Source organism: Taudactylus pleione, unplaced genomic scaffold, assembly GCF_031769625.1.
Source record: "Taudactylus pleione unplaced genomic scaffold, aTauple2 ptg000009l, whole genome shotgun sequence".
In the NCBI taxonomy this organism is placed as follows: domain Eukaryota; kingdom Metazoa; phylum Chordata; class Amphibia; order Anura; family Myobatrachidae; genus Taudactylus; species Taudactylus pleione.
Window position 1 is genome coordinate 14,733,990 of NW_028284412.1, and position 23,657 is coordinate 14,757,646.

The 23,657-nt window shown below is 43.5% G+C and overlaps 1 protein-coding gene across 3 annotated transcripts in view; it reads left to right on the forward strand.

Annotated features, from left to right (window-relative positions):
• The window catches only part of MARS2 (methionyl-tRNA synthetase 2, mitochondrial), a 28,102-nt gene extending 10,505 nt beyond the window's left edge, over positions 1-17,597 (forward strand). For all 3 annotated transcript variants that reach the window (XM_088467396.1, XM_088467395.1, XM_088467398.1), the window contains exons 2-3: positions 13,076-13,410; positions 16,371-17,597. In XM_088467396.1, the coding sequence (XP_088323522.1) occupies positions 13,076-13,410; positions 16,371-17,534 (1,499 nt within the window). In that variant the 3' untranslated portion in view covers positions 17,535-17,597. The remainder of the gene's footprint in view (positions 1-13,075; positions 13,411-16,370) is intronic.
• Positions 17,598-23,657: the final 6,060 nt, after the last annotated feature.

Sequence of the window (23,657 nt, forward strand, 5' to 3'; positions counted from 1 at the left end):
GGCTGTTCAGTCCCTGCTAAAGGCGGGTGTGATCATCTGGGTACCAAGGGATCAGGTATGGAGGGGTTTTTATTCCAACCTGTTCCTGGTTCAGAAGCCAAATGGGTCCTTTCGACCCATTTTAAATCTGAAGGAACTCAACAGGTTTATTCAGGTACCCAGGTTTCACATGGAGACACTGCGATCAATCGTTTTGGCCATGGAACCAGGGGATTTCATGGTTCCCTGGATATCCAGGATGCCTACCTGCATATTACAATTTCGTCTTCCCACCAGCAGTTTATATGGTTTGCGGTGGGGCAGGATCATTTCCAGTTTCAAGCACTGCCGTTTGGCTTATCCACAGCTCCTCGAGTGTTCACCAAAGTGATGGCGGTGATAATGGCACATCTCAGGCGCCAAGGCGTCAGAATTTTTCCTTACCTGGACGATCTCCTGTTACTGGGGCAGTCCCCACAGGGGTTGTTGAGTCATCTCGAATTGACAATCTCTTGTCTACACAGGCACGGTTGGGTCATAAACTGGAAGAAATCCTTTCTCAAGCCAGAACAACAGTTGGTGCATTTGTGGGAGCGTCTGGACTCCGTGTGTCAGAGATTATATCTACCGGAGGACAAGATTGCGGTCCTCCAGGGGCGGATACGCAATCTGCTTCACAACAGACAAGTCTCAGTACACTCTGCAATGCAAGTGCTGGGGTCAATAGTGTCCACCTTCAGCATGGTTCAATATGCTCAGTTTCACTCCCGTCCATTACAGCAGTGGATCCTCTCACGCTGGAACGGAAAGTATTGGTCAATAAAGTCTCAAAGGTTCCAGCTGTCTCCAGAGGTGCGGTTGTCCCTGCCCTGGTGGTTGCGGACGGGTCGTCTCAATCAGGGTCGCCCATTTTGGATATCGTAATGGCTCTCCTCTCCACCGATGCCAGTCTTCGGGGCTGGGGAGAGGTGACGGGCCAGCACATCTTCCACGGTTGCCTATCTAAATCGTCGGGGAACCATGATGGAAGTATCAAGAATCCTGATCTGGGCAGAGCGTCACCTTCCTGCAATAGCAGCCATGTTCATACCAGGGGTCCTAAATTGGACTTCCTGAGTCGGCAGGATATAAATGCCAGAGAGTGGGCTCTCCATCCAAAGGTATTCCAGAGCCTGGTAGACAGATGGGGTCTTCCAGAGGTAGACCTCATGGCTCCGAAACACAACCACAAGTTGCCCAGGTACGGGTCCAGAACCAGGGATCCGTTAGCCGAGTTCACAGATGCTCTGACAGTAAGGTGGAATTTCGGGCTGGCGTATCTTTTTCCGACTCTGGCTCTTCTTCCCAGAGTCATCAGGAAGCTCAAGCAGGAAAACAGTGTGGTGATTCTTATAGCTCCTGCTTGGCCCAGGCGCCATTGGTCCACCGATCTACAAAATGTATCCGTGGACACTCCGTGGCCTCTTCGTCTGAGGCAGGACCTGTTAGTTCAGGGTCCCTGCCTGTATCTGGATCTTCCTCATCTGTCTTTGACGGTGTGGCTCTTGAGGCCTCCGTCCTCAGAGCCAAGGGGTTTTCAGATTCCGTGATACAGATGATGATAAGGGCATGGAAGCCTTCTTCTGCTCGCATTTACTACAGGGTTTGGCGCTCGTTTCCAGTGGTGTAAACTGAGGAAATATGATCCTAGTGTGTTTAAGGTTTCTCGAGTGCTTTCTTTCTTTCAGTCAGGTTTAGAGCGGGGTCTTCGTCTGGCCTCCCTGAGAGTGCAAGCTTCTGCGCATGGGGTTTGGTTTCAGTGCAGGATTGCTCCGCTGCCTGATGTAAGGACCTTTTTTCAGGGTGTTTTAAGGGTGCAGCCGCCTTTTCTTCCCCCGGTAGCACCGTGGGATTTGTCATTAGTACTCAAGGCATTACAGGCTCCCCCTTTTGAAATCAGTAGATCTCAAGTGGATGACAGCAAAGACAATATTTCTTCTGGCCATCGCTTCAGCCCGTAGGGTGTCTGACCTGGCAGCTCTATCGGTCCGCTCTCCTTTCCTAGTGTTCTATCAGGATAGAGCGGTGCTGCGTACCAGAGCAGGGTATCCTCCTAAAGTGGTATCATGGTTTCATATAAATGAAAAAATTGTTGTTCCAGCCTTTCAGGCCTCAGGATTGTCCGTAGTTGAGGCCTCCCTGGCTGTTGTACGTGCTCTACGTATTTAAGTGGATCGCACCAACAACTTGAGAAAGTCCAATTCTCTTTTTGTGCTGTAGGCCAGCCAATAAACAGACCTTAGCAAGATGGCTTCATATGACTATCACAGGCATACACTCAGGCTGGTCGTGGGTGCCAGATTCGGTCAAAGCACACTCTACTCGGTCTGTGGGTCCTTCGTGGGCAGCCCGGTGGGGCGCCTCTGCGGAACAATTGTGCAAGGCAGCCACCTGGTCGTCTGTCCACACCTTTATCAAGTACTATGCATTTGACACCTTTGCCTCTCAGGATGCCTCTTTCGGGCGTAGGGTCCTCCTTTCTTCCGAGACACAGGAGCGTCCCCGTCCTTAGGAGTACTGCTTGGGTATATCCCCAACGTAATGGCTGTGGACCCCGAAAAAGAAAATAAGAGTTATGGTATAACATACCTTTGTTAACTCTTTTCTTCAAGGTCCATGGGGTCCACAAGACACCCACCCTAACGCACCTGGTGTTATTGGGTAACTTTTTATATCTCTGGGTGTTTCCCTCTTAGGTGAGAGATTGGTCTAGAGAACATGTGTCCTTCCTTCTTATCTGTTTGCCTTCTCTTGGTGAGCTTTATAACAAACTGACGCCCTGTAACCAGGGGCGAGGTATATGGGGGAGGTCTGGGTGCATCCTGGGAGCCGAGTGCTTGGATTAACTGTTTGGTGCCTTGATAAATCCATATACCCCAACGTAATGGCTGTGGACCTCGAAGAAAAAGAGTTAACAAAGGTATGTTATACCATAACTCTTATTATATACTGTATATACAGTTAGATCCATATATATTTTTGACACTGACATAATTTTCATAATTTGAACACCACCACAATGGATTTGAATTTAAACAACAGATATGCAATTGACGTGCAGACTTTTAGCTTTCATTGAAAGGGTTGAACAAAAATATCATATGAAACATTTAGGAATTGTAGCCATTATTTTACAATCTCAACTTTTCAGTGGCTCAGAGATAAATGGACAAATTAATATAATCATAAATACAATGTTCATGTTTAAAACTTTGTTGAGAATACATTGCAGGCAATGACTGCCTGAAGTCTGGAATCCATGGACATCACCAAGTGCTGAGTTTCTTTCTTTGTTTTGCTTTGCCAGGCCTTTACTGCAGCTGTCTGTGGTAGATGTATTATAGCGGCACAGATCGTGCCATTATAACTCTTCATGCTTAACCTCATTACTGAGGCGAAGCAAGAAGCACTACCAATGAGATGTATGAACATCTCCACTGCCAGAGAGGGGGAGTGAAAACTCCCCCTCCAGCGATCCCTGCCTGAGCACACAGTGCATTAATCTACTGCTGAAACACTGCGTCTCCCTTCCCGGCTGGCTCCAATGGGCATGCGCGGGATCTCGTAAGAGTCGTGAGATCTCGCGTGCAGCACCCGGAGCCGGCAGCCACCGCAGCAGGGACAATGCTGTCCGTGCTGTGGTAATAGGGCAACGACAACTGCAGCTGTCAATATTTATAACTGCAGCTGTCGAAACGGTCAGTGGCACTGACTGCTAATACATAGCCCAGCACATCAGCATAATGACAGGGGCGCATAGTGCCCCTGTTGTTTAACACTGAACCCAACTTTCATACATGGTGGAGAAGCGGTATCGCGCACCACTCCTCCCCCAGATCAGCAGTTCATACATCTACCTCATTGTTTTGTTGTTTGTTCATGGAATTTTGATGCAGACATTGCAGAATATTTCACTTCTATAACTTAAAATTTCTTAGTTGCTTTCGCAGTATATTTTGGGTCATTGTACAGCTTTACTGTGAAGCACCATCCAACAAACTTTGCTGAATTTGGCTGAATCTGAGCAGACATATATCCCTGTAAACTTCAGAATTAATCCGGGCTGCTTCTGTCATATTATCAGTATACACTAATGACCCAGTGTCTTTGGAAGCTATGCATGCCCATACCTTGACACCGCCTCCACCATGTTTTACAGATGATGTGGTATCCTTCGGCTCATGAGCCATTTCAAGCCTTTTCCATACTTTTTTCTTCCCATCATTCCAGTACAGGTTGATCTCAGTTTCATCTGTCCTCCAAAGAATGCTGTTCCAGATATGGGCTGGCTTTTTTTTAAAGTGTTTTGGCAAAGTCTTATCTGGCATTTCTATTCTTGAGGTTTATGAATGGTTTGCACCTTGTTGTGAACACTCTGTATTTGCTCCTGTGAAGTTTTCTATTTATGGTAGACTTGGGTAATGATATGACATCTTCCTGGAGAGTGTTATTCACTTGACTGAATGTTGTGAAATGGTTTTTCTTTAACATGGAAAGGATCCTGCGAACACCCAGCATTGTCGTCTTCCATGGACGTCCAGGCCTTTTTGTGTTGCCGAACTCACCGGTGCATTTTTTTTCTTAGAATGTACCAAACTTGATTTGGCCACTCCTAAGCTTTCTCCTATCTCTCTGCTGGATTTTGTTGATTTTGCAGCCTAAGAAAGGCTTGTTTAACTTGCATTAAGAGCTTTTTTGAGTGCATGTTGTGGGATCATAACAACAGTTTCCAAATGCAAATGCCACACTTGGAATCAACGCTAGACCTTAATGTCTGCTTATTTGATATAGAAATAATGAAGAAATAGCTCACACTGTCCATGAAACAGCTTCTGAGTCAATTATCCAATTACTTTTGCTCCTTTGAAAAAGAGGGAGCTACATATGATACAGCTGTAATTCCTAAAACCTTCCTCCAATTTGGATGTGAATAACCTCAAATCAAAGCTGATAGTCTGCACCACTTTAAAACCATAGTCATTATATAACTGTAGCATGTCGTTGGACTGCTTTTTTAAACACTATTGGTATGAAAATAAGACACTCTCCTTCTTGAAAGAAATTGGTGAGTGCCCTCTATTTTTTCAAAATTTTTTTAGTAATACAGTATATATAATTTTACTAAACATATCCCCCTGTACAAGTCAGAGACACATTTTGTAAGCCCTGCACAATACAGAGAGACCTGTGTATGTGTGAGCCTTTATTTGTATAACTCCTTTGTGTTTTTCTATTTTTCCTTTTTGGGTCTGATGTTCTTTAATTGAGCCTTTTTTTGTTTGCTTTTTTTTCTTTATTCTGTTTTTCTTTTGTTATAAAAGTTGGTGGTTACACTTTTTGCTAGTAAGCTATTTATGGAGAATTTAGTAACAGCTGAATTACTTTTTAGTGCTGAAAATGAACAGTTGGCACTGACGGATGATGACGCAGCACGTGTGCTATTTGATACTGATGACTTTAGTCAGATACCTGGTGAAAGCTCATTAGATTTATATAATAAATTGCTACATTTAGAGAAGAAAGAGATAGATCTATTACTTCATGGTCAGTTTTTATCGGACTATTTCCATAATAAACAACTACCACATGGCTTTTGACTGAAAAACATACCCACCATCGGCCGCAATAATCCTACATTTTGCAGTCAGTGGTGTTCTGTTCTAAACAAATGCTCATTTGATTTGCTTTTACTAGTGGTTGAGGAAGTGGGCGTTGATCTTAAGAGAGTTAGAGCAGAGATAGCAGCATATCGTCCAACAGCCCTTGTTCAGATACAGGCAGACCCATCTGACACTTGGATGGAGAAATTGAATAACCAGGCAGAAAAATATCGTAGAGATTTAATTGCCTTCAAACGTGCAAAATTAGAAAAAGTTAGACGTGACTACCAGGAACACAGGATCTGTCGGTGGCTCACAGGCAGTGATAATTTTACATCGAGATTCAGGAATAGCCGATATTGTCGATCAATATTCTTCAGCATCTTCATCTGAATGTGAATTATCTGACACACAGAGAAGTAATAAACCTCCATTACCAAGTGCTTACACACGCTCACAAGTGCCCAATACACCTTTAAACACAGAAGGCCCCACCGCAGGCGGGGCAAGTATAAAAAACAAAAAGAAGGAAACAATAATAGTGAGAAATGGATAATTATAAGTTGAGTGACAGTGAGATGAGTTTATTATCCAGAGGCCTGTCGTTCGTACCTACGGTTTACATCAATGAACTGAGATGGTCGATCGATAGATATAAAATGACACGCAAATTACGTTTAAAAGAGAGATATCACGATAGCTCGGATACACGTAACTCAAAATGTCTAAAAAAAATATAATAATACTTATGACCCCCCCCTTGACCTATCCAAGTATTAAGACCTTTTCAATTTCCACAGTCCCCATATTCTCTGCAGCAGCTGGTGCAGGGGCAGACAGCGGCGGGGGGAAGCTACAGATCCGAAGGGGGTTTACAGCAGCAGCAGCAGGTACAGCTGCGAGTACATTCTCATGTGGCGGGGTTTATGCAACTCTGAGGGGGGGAGGTACAGTGCGTGTCTTCCCTGCCCACAGCTTACCCCCTTTGCTTCTGTCCATTCTCACTTCCAGGCTCCCCGTGACACCCTCAGCGGTTGGTCTCCTCGGAGGGTCCGGCTGGTCTACCTTGCTTATCCCCGGCGCCTGCAGCAGCTGGTCTCCTCGGAGGGTCCAGCTGGTCTTCCCTGTTTCTCTCCAGCTCCCCTGCGTCTGCAGTGGCTGGTCTCCTCTGAGGGGCCGGTTGGTCTTTTCTGCTTCTCTCCGGCTCCCCAATGCCCGCAGCGGCTGGTCTCAGTGGGTCCGGCTCACTGTTGCTGCTTCTGTCCGTCCTCCCCTCCAGGCTCCTGGGAAAAAAAAACACACCACTTCATAATGGGACACTTGCTATGCAATTAATGTGTATTTCAAGTATATTCATTTTTTTTAAATAAAAATATATATACTTTAAATACACATTTCACTGCACTGCAAGTGTGTGGTCAGACTAATCAGTGCATGCGCAGTGTGAGCTAGTCCTTATGGACACCTCAGCTGTAAGCGGAAAAGTATCACAATTCCGAAAAGCTGACACCGCAAAAAGAGCAGCTTTTCGGAAATGATGCTTTAGGCACAGAGGCATAATGAATGCCTCCGAAAGGTAGTTTAAACTCGCAGCGAGTGTAAAACATAATTATCACTAGTGATAATTATGTAATGATGAATAGACCCCTAAGAGAAATGAAGTTAGGAAAAATGGCTTCAAATATTTTCCTAGGTTGCCGTTCATTTATATTAGGTACTATTTTGAAATGATATATTTAGCATTTTCCAACATGATATATCAATTTGTACCTGCTGCCCACAAATTATTGAGCAGAGTATTACAGAGAGGTTTTCTATATGGGATGCTAGTATGCCCGAGGTAACAAATTGTAACAAAGTATTACCATAATGTAACAAAGTATTACCATAATAATTAAAGATACCGTGGAGATGCACTGACTGTTCAAATTTAGAGCGGTATCCAATTAGCCCCGAACATTGTTCAGTCACTAATTGACCCCCGCGATCGACGAAAAACAGGGAATTTTTGCTGATGTTTTTTTTCTCCCTATCCTATTATTTTGGTTGAAATAATAGGATAGTTCTCCCAAAAACACATAGGTGCTGCGATACCTATGTGTTATTGCCTTTTTTCAGGTGAAAAAATCGTCAATTATTGTGGATTCTTTTTCGGGAAACATCAGGTCCCGAAAAAAAAAACCTGATTAGTGCCGGTGTCAGGCCGACTTCGGGTCTAATTGGATAGTCCCAAGGGAGGTAATTTGCTGCAGTAACTTACCGCGGCTAATTGGATACCCCCCAAAGAATTTCAATTATCCACTTTTTATGGGGTTCTATTTTTAGATTAAAACATTTTCATTCTATTTGGATCAGAACTCAGGCCATAGTGGCACAACCTTTTGCCTGTCAAAAGGCTTTGCTGACAAACATCATCATATTCTCCACTTTGATGACAAATTAATAACAAAGTAAATGTTCCTTTTCTTAAAGTTTCTCCAAAATTTTGTCTGCTGCACCCTGTAAAGTCTGACAAGAAGTGTCTGTAGGTCACCCATAATAGGAGGTACTGTTAAATATTGGTCTATTTTATAAAAGTAATTTGGTCTTTTTTGTCCCTAAAATGGAGATTTTTGAGGCCCTTTTAGAAGTGGGTTCCCTCCCTTCCTTGATGGCTGGGGCTCTTTTCCAGACTCCTACCATCTCATCCCCCTGTTATCCATCGAAATTAATCCTGGCCAATATATTGGCTCTCAGACTTAATAAGGTTATCCTTGAAATTATCCACCCTGATCAAAAAGGTTTTAAAAGTTTAACCCACATTCCATATACAACAGTGTCATTAATAGTTTCTAAACCATTCAATGAACATGCAACCTAATACAGTATACATTTCACAAATAACATATATAACGGCAATGATCTCATATGTTTAATACTGATATTTGTCAAGATCTTATGAGAGATATGCAAGAAAGATTCTAGCAAAATTCCAAGACAATGTATCACTTCAAATGACTGATATTTTGTTGAAAAAAATCTGTAACAAAGTATAATGTATAAGATGGTTAAATAATTCTCTATAGTCATCCGTCAGCTGGTGAATAATGTGGTCACACCTAGGGGGGGTCCCGATAACCAAGAGTTCCCGTGCCTTTAGGTACCTGGTAACCGGGCGTGATATCATTGGCTTGGACCCACGTGGGACCCATATGTTAAACGGCCTCTGTTTGGCTGGCGGAACATGGGAATTCCTGTGACGTCCTGTCAGCTGGCATTCGCCAAGTATTGGTATGTGTGGCAACACTCATACCCCTCTCCCGAAACCCCAGGCTTGGTCTGAAGCCCAGGGCTCTTCCCCGCGCCCCTGGGCTATGCTTACGGGGGTATATTGTGTAAGATCAAAGAAAACTATTGTATTTTACAGTGGAACTACAGGTGCCAGCCTTTGGCACTTGTGGAACTACAAGTGCCAGCAGGCGGCCGGCACCCGTACCCCCACTGTAAAATAAATGGTTAAAAAAAGACATAACACATAACACATACACCTTAGATAGTACAAGTTTATTACACACATACATCAATCACACATAGCCGGTCTGTCCTCTTCTCCAAGTAGAAATCCGTGTGCATGGACCTGCAAAAAAGATCGTATACTCACCTCCATCCTGGCGCTGCTGTCCGTAACATCCAGGGTTTTGGCAAAAAAATAAAACATTTTACCCGAAACCACTTACACCTCACGAAATGACAGATGACCGAAATCATCTGAAATTTTTCACAGGCCGCTAGCCAATCAGCGGCCACTTACATGTAGCGGCCGCTCATTGGCTGGGACCCACGTGGGACCCATATGTCAAGTGGCCTCTAATTGGCTGGCGGACTGTGGGAATTCCCATGACGTCCCTTCAGCTGGCATTTGCAAAGTATTGGTATGTGTGGCAACACTCATACCCATACTTGTCCGTCTGGCTTCGCGTAATTCGTATTCTTGTTATTCAAAGACCCCCCTGGATGCTACGGAGACCAGAGCAAGGATGGAGGTGAGTATAGGATCTTTGTTGCAGGTACTCCCATTGGAATCCATGGGGACAAGGGGACAGAAACATCTGGCAGCAGGTAAATATGTATGAGTGAGATATGAGTGAAATAAACTTCTACTATCTAAGGTGTCTGAGTATTGTTTTTATTTAACTATTTATTTTACAGTGGGGGGTACGGGTGCTGTAGTTCCACAAGTGCCAAAGGACTGGCACCTGTAGTTGCACTGTAAAATACAATAGTTTCTTTCAATTTAACACTTTATTACCCCCGTACCCACAGCCCAGGGGTGTAGGAAAGAGCCCCGGGCTTCAGACCAGGCCTAGGGTTTCGGGAGAGGGGGGACCCTTTTTTGGGGGTCTCCACCTCCCCAGCTTGGCCTGAGCGGCTTGAGGTGATAAAGCTTTGGCCCTGGAGACCCAGTAATAGGGTCTCCGGGCTGTGGCATTACACTCCGGTCGTTTTGGGACCGGTGCTGGTTTTAAATATAGGGGGATCCCGACGCAATTTTTTCCCCCCTATATTTAAAACCCGCACTGGCCCTGCAGCCTGGTGCTTTTACCTAAATTACGGTGGAACTCGTTTTGTTCCCCGTAATTTTAGGTACCAGGACAGGCTGATGGGGATGGTTAGGCTCGGGGGGGGACGGGACCCTACGTAATTTTTTTTAAAGAATTTAACTTGTTTTTTACAGGTCTAACACACATGCAGCCTGCACATATCTCACAGATACTGTATGTATGTGTGCAGGCTGCTTGCTCGGGAGAGATTTGCAGAGAGAAAACACTGCAATCTCAGGTGAGTAAACTTCATCTGCTTTGCAACTCGGGGGAAATTTCTCAATCACCATCTGCCATCTCACTTTCAGCTATACTCACTTCTTAGTAAATTTGAGAGATGAAAAACGGGAAAATCAGATTCGGCGATGCAAATCGAGATAAAAAAAAACTAAACTCGACCATTCTCTATTCTTAGTAAATTTATCCCTATATTAGGGTTTGGGTTAGGTTAGGCACTACGGCGACGGTTAGGGTTTGTCTGTGGGGAAGGGGGCGGTTAGGAGGAGGCTGCGGGAGGGGTGGGTTAGGGTTTGGCTGCAGGAGGGCTGGGTTAAAGGGAGTGTTCAAATTTGGGATTTTGACCGTCGGGATGCCACTGTCAGTATTCTGACTGTCGGTATCCCAACCATCGGGATTCTGTACCCAACCCAGCTTATATTGTGCCACTAAAGATGCCCCTACTATGTTGCTTATTAAGATGAAGCATGAGGCAATAATGCTGAAAAGCACTAACATCTTGACCACCTCAGCGCTTGCGACCGGGTCTGAATAAGGGCCTTTGTGTGCCCATCATCATGTGCTTCAACCGCTTGGACCATCGGTTTAACATGGCAGGATTCAGATCATTCAGTGACTGCTGTGGGTGCATGGAGAGTGGTGTGATGGTAGATTCAGCAACTGATAATGTTGGGGTTAGTGTGTGAACTGCACAGTAGATTCAGCAACTGATAACATTACACAGTATCCAGCTTATTAATTACACCAGTAAACTTTATTAATGCAAATATCTGATCAGTCTGTCAAATGGCAGCAACTCAATGCATGAAAGCATTCAGAATGGTGAAGAGGTTCAGCTGTTGCTCAAAGCAAACACCAGAATGTGTAAGAAATGTGATCAAAGTTACTTTGGTGTCAATTTGGTAAAATATTAAGAATGTATTGTACATTGGTCACTATAGATGTCCCTTTATTGTAATTACAGTAAAGGTGCGTACACACTGGACGATTAAAGTGGACAACTGAACGATATCGTTAAGTCATCCACTTTATTGTCCATTTTTAACACAAAAACGATGAACGATAACAACGACGCGCGTTCCCGCAGGTCGTTCGTCATTATCGTTCATCGGGTTAACATGCAGGCCAACCTGACGATGTCGTCAGGTTGCTGCATGTTATGGAATGGGGGAGAGAGCCCGGCGCTGAACGATATCGTTAATGATATCGTTCAGCAGGTGTGCTCAATGTCATGAACGACATTGAGCACAGCCTGCCGGGGACACACTAGACGATATCGCTCAGGGAGCATATCATCTAGTGTGTACGCTCTTTAAGTCCCTAGAATGTTTTCTGTTATGTTTCTTAAATGTTTGTTTCAAATGTTTAAACAACAAGAAAAATTTGGCCCATCTAGTCTGCCCTAAACACATGTACACGCACACATTAGGGTTAAACTCACCAGTATATTTTTGGACGGGGAGAATATACAAACTCCACACAAGACTGTGGTGAAAATTGAACCCATGACCTCAGTGCTGTGAGGCAGTAAAGCTAACCATTACACCATGTTTGTAATATTTAAAGCTTTGAATATAAGGAGGAATGACAAATAATGTAAGGGGCATGAATCAGGAACGAAATTATAGTGTGATGGATTGTTTGGGGGAAGGGGGCCCCAAACTGGTATTTTGCCTAGGTCCCCATGAGGTCTAAATCTGGCTCTGGCGACAGGAAAATGAGGCAGGCAGCAGAGTTATGGATAGACTGAAAGGGTGCGAGACGGGAGACAGGTGGGTAAAACCCTTTCAGTCTATCTATAACTCTGCTGCCTGCCTCATTTTCCCCTACTGCCACTCCACCTCTGCTACTTCTTTCTGCCAGTCACTCCAACTGCTTCCTGTCCCTCTCCTCCTCCCTGATAACTCCTCCCACACCCAACTCCAAGATATCTCCCATCCGCTCCTACCCTCTGGCATGCCCACTCACACTTTCTACAACATCCACCCAGCCTCAGCCTCCCAACCTTTAAACGTGGCCTCAAAATCCATCTATTTACCCAAGTCTACCACTACTCCTCCTAACTCTCCAGGCACCGCAATATCCATCACCCCTCTCCATTTATGTGTCAAACCATTGCCCCTCTAGAATGTAAATGCTTGCGATCAGGGCACTCTCCACCTATGTACTTACATAAGCTTGTCTGTTACTGTCCTGTACGGCCACCCACCTACTATGTATGTTCCTTCCACTATATAGTGTTACAAAACCTGTGTGGTACCATATGAATAAAAGGTAATAAAAATGATATCGATCAGTAAACATTTGTGAACATTAACATGTTTACCACATTTAAATAAAAAAAATAAAAAACCAGTGCACAATATTAATATTTATTTGAAACCTTTATATTGTAAGCAGTATTGTGCTAAAATGTAGATTTGCAAACAATTGTTTTTTTTATATAGCTACTAATCTATAATGTATTTACTTGTTTAACAATCTTAGAACTAATTAGAGGATTAATGTAAAGATGCTGATTAGTGCATACACTTCTGAGCCAGATAACCTAATTTCTACATCTCATGATTTCTAAATATAAAATATTAAGATATATTAAAATTAATAATAATAATAAAAATACATGTATTTCCTTGACAGGTACTGATGAGCATGGTATCAAAGTACAGCAAGCTGCGGTTTCTTTGGGCTCAGAACCATCCAAGCTGTGTACAAAAGTTTCTCAGCAATTTCGCACTATGTTTGATGCAATGGCCATATCCTATACTGATTTTGTGCGAACCTCAGAGCCTCGCCATGCACAAGCAGTTAGTCATTTCTGGAAAACGCTGGAAGAACAAGGATATATCTATAAAGGGACATACCAGGGCTGGTACTGCACCTCTGATGAGGCGTTTTTAAGTGTGGAACAAACAACAGAGCGCAAAGACCTTGAAGGCAACAAAATAAGGGTATCATTGGAAAGCGGACATAAGGTATGAAAAAAAAGGAATGCACAATAAATTTATAGCAGTCTCAGCTTGCATTTAAAAGATAAACCCAGGAGTCACTTTATGGAGTTTAGCAAAAGTATGTTTAAGTGCTACAGTATGTTAGAAACTGTATTGTCCTGAACAAATGTGAGTGAGGGTATCTTCACTGCACTATTATGCTTGATCTCTCAGAACATTACTATTATTCAGCTCACTATAAATGTGCACAGGTCATATATAGCTTCAGGGACATAAACAGAGATTTGTGAATTCATTGTGAGAAATTTTAAGCAGGGTTTTAACATCTCAAAATGCTCATAGAATAATAGTGGCTGTGAGTACTATACCAGAAATCTCTGGTTTTCTTAGCAAATAAGAGAGAATCATACTTGCCTACCCTCCCGATTTGGCCGGGAGCCTCCTGAAAATCGGGTGCCACTCCCAGCCCCCTGGAAAGGCAGGCAAGCCTCCCTGCCCCCGGCGACCCCCCTACCCCGGCAGTAACAGTAGGACGGGGGTGCATGTGACGCGATTCTCGCTGAATCGCGTCATCGTGGCCCCGCCCCCTGCTTCACAATGCCATTAATTCGGCATTGCAAAGAGGGAGCAGGGCCACGATGATGCGATCGCGCTGTCACGCCCCCATGTCCCGCCTACAATGATGCGTCATTTGCCGGACCACGCCTCCTTTTACAGCGACATGCCCCCTGCTCTGAAACTCCGACAGCTCTCTCCTGGAGGGAGCTAAATGTCGGCAAGCATAGAGTGAATACTGCACTCACAATTTTTGCCTGATACAATCCCCAAAGTTTAGTAAGCCTAGATATAGGCATGTTTAGGCTACCAGAAGTGAATTAAAAACCACTGGGGGAGTTATGTAATAAATTCAGAGAAGAAGCAACCAGCGTGTTATCGGCGAGTGTGCCACTACATTTAAAGCTGCAATAACTTATAAGATTGGTTTTGCCTAATAACTAATTGCCACCTTACGTTTAGCAGCTAACTCGACGATATCACATTAGTTCCTTCATCTTGGAACCTATTACATAACTACTTCCCAACCCTCTTGAACTTTCTGTAGTTTTTTTTTTTCATTTTTCATAGGGACTGTAAGAAAGGAGAACTGTTAAATGATCACCAGTAGTCAGTGAATAAAGGGGCTGATTTTGAGTTATGAGCAGATAAAATAAAGCAAGTAACTTTGGACCTCATTAAGAGCCGCTCGCAAAATGCGAGCGCTCGTTCTGAATGAGGGCGGCCGCATCTAAAAAATGATCTGGCCTCCTGGATGCTCGCTAGGCTGTGGGTTACCACCCACAGATTTAACGAGCGGCCAGGATGATGGTCGCGATGGTCAAGACCATCGCGGCTTGCGACGAGACCCTTGTGGTAGGGTCTCGTCTGCCGCAAGCCCCAGAGAGCTTTCGGCTGTAATAGAGCCGGAAGCTCTCCTACTGACATCACTGGTGATGTCAGTGGGGATGCCCACAAACGGCAAGCGTTCGCTTGGGAACGCCTCCGTTTGTGAAGCCACCCCCCCCGCCACGCCTACAAAACGGGTCGAGCTGTCGATCAGCCTCGAGCTGTGGTCAGCCTCGGAGCGAGAGAATTTGTCTCTCGCTCCGGGGCTTGCGCACGCGCAGTGCGGCCGCTGCACCTGCGCACAGCCAAACATCGGCCCGCTTGCGAGTGGGTCTGAATGAGGTCCTTTGTGTGTGTGTATGTGTGTGTATATATATATATATATATATATTACTTTTTGCATATGAAAAGGGTGTGCCGGTCGTCTGGTGTTCTGAACTTTTGAGATTGTATATATATATATATATAAAAAATATGTGGAATGAACCATGGTGCAAAGCAAGGGGTGCAACATTTATTATTTTTGCTTGCAGGGTAAATACTGGTTGCTTTTATATGTAGCCCACAAATGCTGGACAGCTTTAATTTTACACTGCAATTTAGAGTTTAGACACCCCCCTCTCAAATCTAAATCTCTGCAAATTTTCCATCAATTACTGGCCCAACAACAACTCACCTGTGTATCCAAAAAACATGACCTGTTGGTGGTACTTGAGGACTACAGTTGATACTCCCTGCTTTACATGATTCTCCTGCAAGCATATTTACATGCGCCCACCCAGTTGAGTTGTCAATCACCGCCGGCCCGTGGAGCAAGCGTACTGGCAGTCGGCTGACCGCCCGTACAGTGACGTGCGGTGAGGTAAATGGCTGGGGAGGCACTGGCTAGTATCAGAGCCAGATTTACACATACATATATGAACCCGAGGGTTCATGTCGGCATTATACAAAGGTGCAGCAGTATATAGTGCTGGAAATTTGATGAGTTTTGATCAGAGATGTGCGGAAAAGGTAGACAGAGGAGGCAGTGCCTCACCTGCCATACACTTTTTACACCAGAGATTTGACTATAAAAATGATTAGAATAATACAGAGAAGATATTTATAATATTTTCTTTAATTTTTTCTTATGCTTATAGTCAAAACTGTGGAGTATACCTAAGTATGACAGGAAAAGCTATGCAAATCTGCCTCACCTGGCCGCACATCACTGGTACACACTGACTGACGCACACACGACATATATCGCTTGGTATGTCTGAAAACAAGCACCCGGGACGAAATCCCAGGTCCACGACCCTGTTTTTTACCAGGGTTGGGCTGAGACCCGGGAATTTGTCGTTTTGATAAACCTGGCAATTTCCTGTGTCTAAAGTCTGAAAGGGGTATAAATGTAAATATAGATATTTAAAAAGGAATAATAAGTGTAGATTTGTAGGAATACATTTTTTTTTGTATAAATTATATTTTTTGCTTTTATGCCCACAGGTTGTAGTTGTTTACTGAAAATTATTTTAGCACCTGTAAATCCTCTTTTTATTTGATATTTGTTAATTTGCAATCCGCTTGTAATCTTCTTTGTTTCTGTTTTTTCCTTTTAGGTACAGTGGATGAGTGAAGAAAATTACATGTTTCGACTGTCTTCGCTACGTCCTAAACTCCTTTGTTGGCTTCAGACAGATCCAATTCACCCTGCCCCATTCCTTCACATAGTACGACAATGGCTGGAAGAGGAACTACCAGACCTTTCTGTGTCACGCCAGAGAAATCGTGTATCTTGGGGCATCCCTGTGCCTTCTGACCCATCTCATACAATCTATGTCTGGCTGGATGCCCTAGTCAATTACCTGACAGCAGCAGGATATCCAGATCCCAATTTATCTCCTTGGGGCCCATCATCACATTTCCTTGGAAAAGATATTTTGCGATTTCATGCAATATACTGGCCAGCTTTCTTAATAGCTGCTGGTCTGCCCCCCCCTCCAAATTTATTTGTCCATTCTCACTGGACTTGTGAAGGAGTTAAGATGTCAAAGAGCCTTCAGAATGTGGTAGATCCTGCAGAATGTATTATTCAGTACACAAGAGATGGATTACGATATTTCTTGCTTCGCAATGGTTCCCCTGAGCGAGACTGTGATTTTACCCACCACACAGTCCGCAAGCTGTTAAACTCTGAGCTTTCTGATGCTCTTGGTGGGCTTTTAAACCGCTGCACTGCAAACACAATCAATCCACAGCAATCCTGGCCCCTTTACCAGTATATGGATGTTCCACCCTCTGCATATGATAAACTCCAGAGAATGCTGGGAGCTTTACAAGAGCTCCCAGGACAGGTAGACCATTTTATGAAAATATTCCAAGTGCACAAAGCCTTAGAGGCAATTGATGGTAGTGTACGATGTTCAAATGCCTTCTTCCAAAGTCAGGCCCCATGGAAGTTGCTTAGAGGGGAGGAAGAAGAGAAGGCCTGGGGGCATTCTGTGCTATATCTTACCCTTGAAGCACTGAGACTTTATGCTACCCTCCTGCAGCCTGCAGTTCCCGGCTTGGCTAAAACAATCTTGGATAGGCTTGGTGTTGCCAATGTTTATAGAACACTGAAAGGAAACCAGTTTTTCACAGCTGCATGGGGGCAAAATTGTTGCTTCCAGGGCCAAGCTCTAGGGCCTGACTGTGGTCTCCTATATCCCAGACTGGAGATTGATAGGGAAAAACTTTTTGTTACTAAAGAGAAAACTTTATTTGAAACAAAACCTTTATAATTTCAAATGTTTTTACCACACATGTGTTAACACAGTCATCAGTCATTAATAAAATATTAGCACAGCATAAATATTTGTTGTAAAATGGTGGAATGAAGCCAGATGAGATACATAATAAATATAAATATATATATATATATATATATATATATATATATATATATATATAATGTATGTATATATATATTATGTATGTGTGTGTGTATATCTATATATATATATATATATATATATATATATATCAAATAATTTAACATACAACACTGTTTTTTCATCTGTATTGCATGGTGAAATCAGTTATAAGTTAAAAATTCCAAAGAATTAATAACAGACAGACAGATTGTTGCAATAAAAGCAGTTTATGAAGCATACAATAATTACAAAGTGTGATAAACCTGGGTGATAGAGACTTCAATACTCTATGGAGAGTGGCTAGCACATCTTTAATTCCAAAAGGTATGGGTAACAAGCCAAATGGTGTGATAAAAGCCAGCCAATTTTTCCTGTGCCTTTTTGAATGAAAGTATTTGTCAGTACTCCTTGTATAAATGTAAGGTGGATACGTATAGTGCTCTGATGATCCTATAGATCATGTGATAAGTGTCTTTTACAGTTACTGTACCTAATTTAATCTATCATCTATGGTAATCCTTTTTAGGACTTCTGCATGGGATAATGCCAACATCTTGTCAGTTTTACTTTTTATTTACTTAGCTACTATTGAGGTCATGCTATAAGGTTTCTGCCTGGTATCCATATAAAACGCTTAACTGATCTACTGAGGGGCATATTCAATTGGACGAGAAAAGTCAGAAATGTTTTGCCTGCCGCACTTTTCGCCGTCTTCGCGTGTCTTTCGCCCTATTCAATTCCAAAGATGCGAAAAAGGGACCCGGCAAAACGCAAACAAGTGAAAAGTGCTGTCAGATTTGGGGAAATCAGCCTGACACCCCCCAAAAGATGCACTAACATTGGGGATCACTGTAGATACCCTGAATAGCCCTACTGAAGCTATTTGGGGTACTTAAAAGCTCTCAATAGCTGCTAATTAGCGTTTTTGCACAAGTGGTGAAGAATAGCTTTTAGCAGTTTTTTTTGGTGAAAATAACAAGTCCCAGCAAATTTGGGGTACATGAAAATGGGTGCAAGCATGGTTAAAAATCCCAAAAGTGTGGTTTTGAAAAACGCACCTTCAGCAAGCACCCGCAATAAAAAAAACCTCCCCCATACTTGCAGTCTAAAGTCTATTTCGCTAGTTTTTAAGTTTGTTCCCAATGTTGTATTTTTTTGCCCCCCTTTTTTTTGTAATTTTTTGGGGTGTTCTTTCATTTATTTATTTTTGGATTTTTTTGACGCAGTTGCCTTTGGAGACCTGTCCCAAGGGTGCAAGGTGGTCACCTTTGCACCCCAAAACCGCAATTCTGCACTTTTTTCCGCTTGGTTTCGTAGGCAAATCTTTTTTTCGCCTATACCAATACATTGACTTTCCACACCGCCGAAAAGTCGCCACAATTGAATACGGGCATAAGTTTTCGCTTGGCGAAATGACGCCACCGGCGAAACTTTTTCGCCGAAAATGGCTTTCCGCATCTAATTGAATATGCCCCTGAGTGTTTTTAAAAGTCCCACAATGTTTACAGCTACCCTTTGAAATTGCTTCCCAATAATAGAGAGTATAGGAAACTTCTATTAGTCTGTTGTACATATCACATGAAGGTGTATACATCCTTAGACAACACAGGACAACAGAACCTGCAAATTAACTGGGCAATTGTTTAACAGATCCAAAAGTGTCTCTCAACAGGTATATTATAGAGCTGGGCCCTATATGCATGAAGGAACACTGTTGGAAGCAGTACTTTGTCTATATGTAGCAACGGGGTAAAAAATGTATACGCCAAACAATTTTCAGAAATTTCTGATACACCTTGGAATCTACTGTATGTGTTCCTCTATCAGTGTGCTCCATAGTTTCACTAATATTGGGGCAGTTGGTTAGGCCTCCCTGAATTCCTCTAGGCCTACAGTAAGTCTCTAAAGACAACTCTTGTCACAATGTTATTAACACTTTGACTACTAACTGCTGTTGGTTGTGGATTGGTGTGGGTGGTTATTGGCTGCGTGGGTTGGGTACATGCTTTAAAGAACTTTCAAGAAGTACCATGCTGCATGTGGGTTTGAACAAAATGGGTGACCAGCCTTTGCCCAGATCATTGCCTATTTTATCCAACAACTTTGCTAACAACGCCACCTCAATATTTGTAGTCTGTTTCCCAGCATTAGTTGACTTGATATACCGGGATCCCACATCCCCTGCGCTAATGATTTTTGAGCTCTGCTGCTCCAACTAATGGGACCTGGGCACTAGGTCTTGTTTACTAATGTTAGGGATGCTCCGGCAAAGCACAAACCCTGCAAACACTGATCTTCTACTCAAACTATTTGTAAAAACACTTTCACTAACTACACTCCTTCCTCTGTCTTTGGCATATCAGGTTGGGTTTTATTTGCCCTCTCCTGACCCCCAACAGATCCTCCATGCTGCAATCTGTCGGGCCTGGAGCCGGTCGTGGGCCACATGATCATGACAAATTCATCTGTAAATGCCCAGGTAGGCTGAATATGTGGCATCTTCATCACACTCCAAATTCTGGCACAAGTTGGCACAGGATGAGATGCTCAGGTGTGTGGGGACCGACCCACGTTGGTCTCATTGTGAAGTGATCAGGTGCTGTTTAAACTTTCTGTTCATGCCTAGGGGCAAATTTACTAAGAATCGAGATTGGTCGAGATGACAATCTCAGGAAAGTTTAGGCATGATTTTCAACTTGCAAATTTACTAAAGGCAAAGTCGGGTGAGTTAGAGAGAGATATGTCTCTTCTCACTCGTAAAACTCGGATGAGATAGTAAACTCGAATCAACTCACCATCGGGACACTTTTCACCTAAAAGATACCACTCTCAAATTACCAAGAATTGAGAGGACAAGCTCGGGTGAGATGACAGCAAACTCTCTGCCAAACTGACTTTTCAAACACTCTACCTCCTGAGCTGCAAGTTTGGCAAAAACATTCACAAATCATTGTGATTTGTGTATGTTTCTTCCTGTAAATAGTTCAAATAGAGTTATTTTTTTGTTTTTTTTTAAATGACGTAGAGTCCCCCTGCCAAAAGCATAACCAGCCCCGGACTTGTCAGCCAGTCCTGGTTCCATAAATTATGGGGAACAAAACGAGTAGGGTTCCACCGTAATTTAGGAACCAGCACCAGGCTGCAGGGCCAGTCCTGGTTTTAAATATAGGGGGACCCCAACGCAATATTTTCCCACTTTGGTAATTTCTGTTACAGTACTAGCCTGTGTGCTATTCTTAGTGACGCATGTGCTGAAAAGCCGGGTCAATGTGATCAGGTAGCCAACAGTCGCTCCTGTGTATCCAGGGGGTGGGGAGATGGACACCGATGCTGCATCCTCGATCAGCTGCGGGACCGTTAGTCCTCACTGGAAGTGGGAGAGCTCGGCTGGGGACGGAGCAGCTACAGGTACCTGTATGGTGTGTTTTCCCCTAATCCCTTAGCAGCAGCATAGAACTTGGGAGAGGGTGCCCTCTATCCATAAACAAAGTGTGCTGGGGGCTTCGCAGGTATGGGGTGTTAAAGCAACGGCTGTTACGGTAAAGATTTTTGCTGCATAGCAGCGTAAAGTTAGTGAAAAATGGTAATAAGCACTACAATATTCACGCCAATATTGCGATTATTGCTAAATAGGCCCCCGTAATGTTTAATATTCTTCCAATTTCCTACCCGCAGGACTTAATATTCTTCCTCAACTACATAGGGCCTGATTCAGATTTCGGAGTAGAGTAAGATAGAGCAACTAACTATGAGCCCGATTCAGCAGTGGACGGAATTGCAAAGCCGCACACAAGAGGTTTTGCAATTCCGTCCTGCTAAAAATTCAAATACTGCAGGAGGCATCTGAAGTGAAGAGACTCCTCATGTCAGCATCTGTGATCTCAGTGCTGAGACTTAGGGCCTGATTCAGACCCGGTCACAAGGCTGCATTCGCACGCAGCCTGTCGATGTTTGCATTGTGTGCATGCGTATGCATATTAGCAGTGCGTGTGAACGAACCGGCCGCTGTAATCGGGAATCGACCGCAGCGAGCACGCAGAGGCTTCATACAGTGATTGACAGGAAGTGACCATTGGAGGGTGGTGACGGGGAGTGGTCAGAGAAACGCAGGCGTGCCTGGGCGTCTAGCACATTTTTTTCTCAAGGAAATCTGAAGCATATTGTATGCCACTTGTGTATGAGGGCAGAGACAGTGTTGATTTCAAGATTATCTGTCTAAAAAAATACTATGCTGTGTCTGAGCTGCACCCCAAGAAGACATCTTTTGAGTGTTTTCTTGTTATAATAAATGCAAAGAAAATAAAAAATTTTTCTTTTGTCTAAAAAAAACTGCAGTATTTTCTAATTCATTTAAAAAAAATATAGTATATTTCAAGAAGTGTGTGTTGAGACGCAGGATATATAATATTACTGTTCTAACTGTATGCAGTTGTATCTCCCATCATCTGCACCCCAAAACAATTCTCACAAGGGAGAGCTGTTCTATTCCTGGTGCGTGAAAACATTTGCCAGTGTTTGTAAAGGAATCTAAAAATGTGCATAGTGCGTTTTGCAGTGGTAGCTATTGTGTGTAGTGGCATCATCCATCATCTGCACCCCAAAATAATTGTCACAAAGTCGACCTGTTCTGTTGCTGGTGCATAAAAAAATGCCAGTGTTTTGTTTAGGAATGTAAAAAATTGTGCTACTGTGTGTGCTGGTATCCCCATAACCTGCTCCCCAAAACTCATAAGTGGAAAAAATCTATAAGTGCAAAAAAAATAAAAAACATTTTTAGCTGGTATAAAAAAAAAAATCTCCATTCTTTTAATAAAACTGCATGATAAAGGTAAGTTGAAAAACAGTAGTTTTACTACTGTCCTGGTGTAAAAAATAAAACCAATCATAGATTAGTTGATAGAAGAGCAGGATCAACCCAGTTCTAGTACTCCTTCAACATTTACCAAATGTGGTAAAGGGGAAGGAAGGTTTAAGAAAGCAAACCTGAAATCTAGAAAATATATTTTACAATGTTAAAGAAAACCACGTCTAACAATAAAGGGAAAACTTACTTCCGAAAAACATAAAATCGCCAACATGTCCTACACCACATGCAGTGGCGAATGAGAAACCATGGCCTTTCTTTGCACAGATCTCTGAGGAGAGTCTAAGGGTGTTTATAAATGCTATGTGTGAGTCTGTCATTTCTGACACTAGAATCGTAGAGAAGCCTCCTTCCACCATATCTGCACCCTGGGCCTGATTCAGACCCGCTCGCGAGCGCTAAGCGCTCGCAAGCGGGTCGATGGTGGACCAGTGCGCATGCGCACGACAGAGCCAGCTCTGTCGTGCGCATGCGCGAGACCCGGATAGCGACGGGCAATTCATCGCTCTGGGTCTCGAACCAAAGGGGGCGTGCTGTCGATGTTGAGTGACAGCATGCCCCCTTTGGTGGGTGGGCCGGGGGAGTGGCTGCCAAAACTGAGGCGCTCCCATGTGAACGCCTTTGTTTGGGGCAGGCCCCACTGACATCACGAGTGATGTCAGTGGGAGAGATTTCGGCTCTGTTTGAGCCAAAATCTCTCTGGGGCTTGCGGCAACGAGACCCTACCACAAGGGTCTTGTCACATGCCCGATGGTTGTGATGGTCTTGACCATCGCGACCATCTTCCTGGCCACTCGCTATAGCTGTGGGTGGTTACCCATAGCTATGCGAGCGGCCAGGAGGCCGCTCTAAAAAACAAGGCTGGCCCTGATTCAGAGCGAGCGCTCTGTCAGAGTGTCCGGCTCTGAATCAGGGCCCTTGTGCAAATGTGAGGAGTAGTAGTAAAAGTAATGATGATGACATAAAAATTGAGGATGCTACTGTGGAAGTGATGCTAATGAAGATGTTGATGATGAATGTGTTTGACAAGAATAAGTTGATAAATTCAAGAGAAGGATGTTGTTTGTGTCAAAGCAAGTCAACTACCAGTGACAGCAGTTATTGCCAGTGATAAAAAGAAGGTTGTT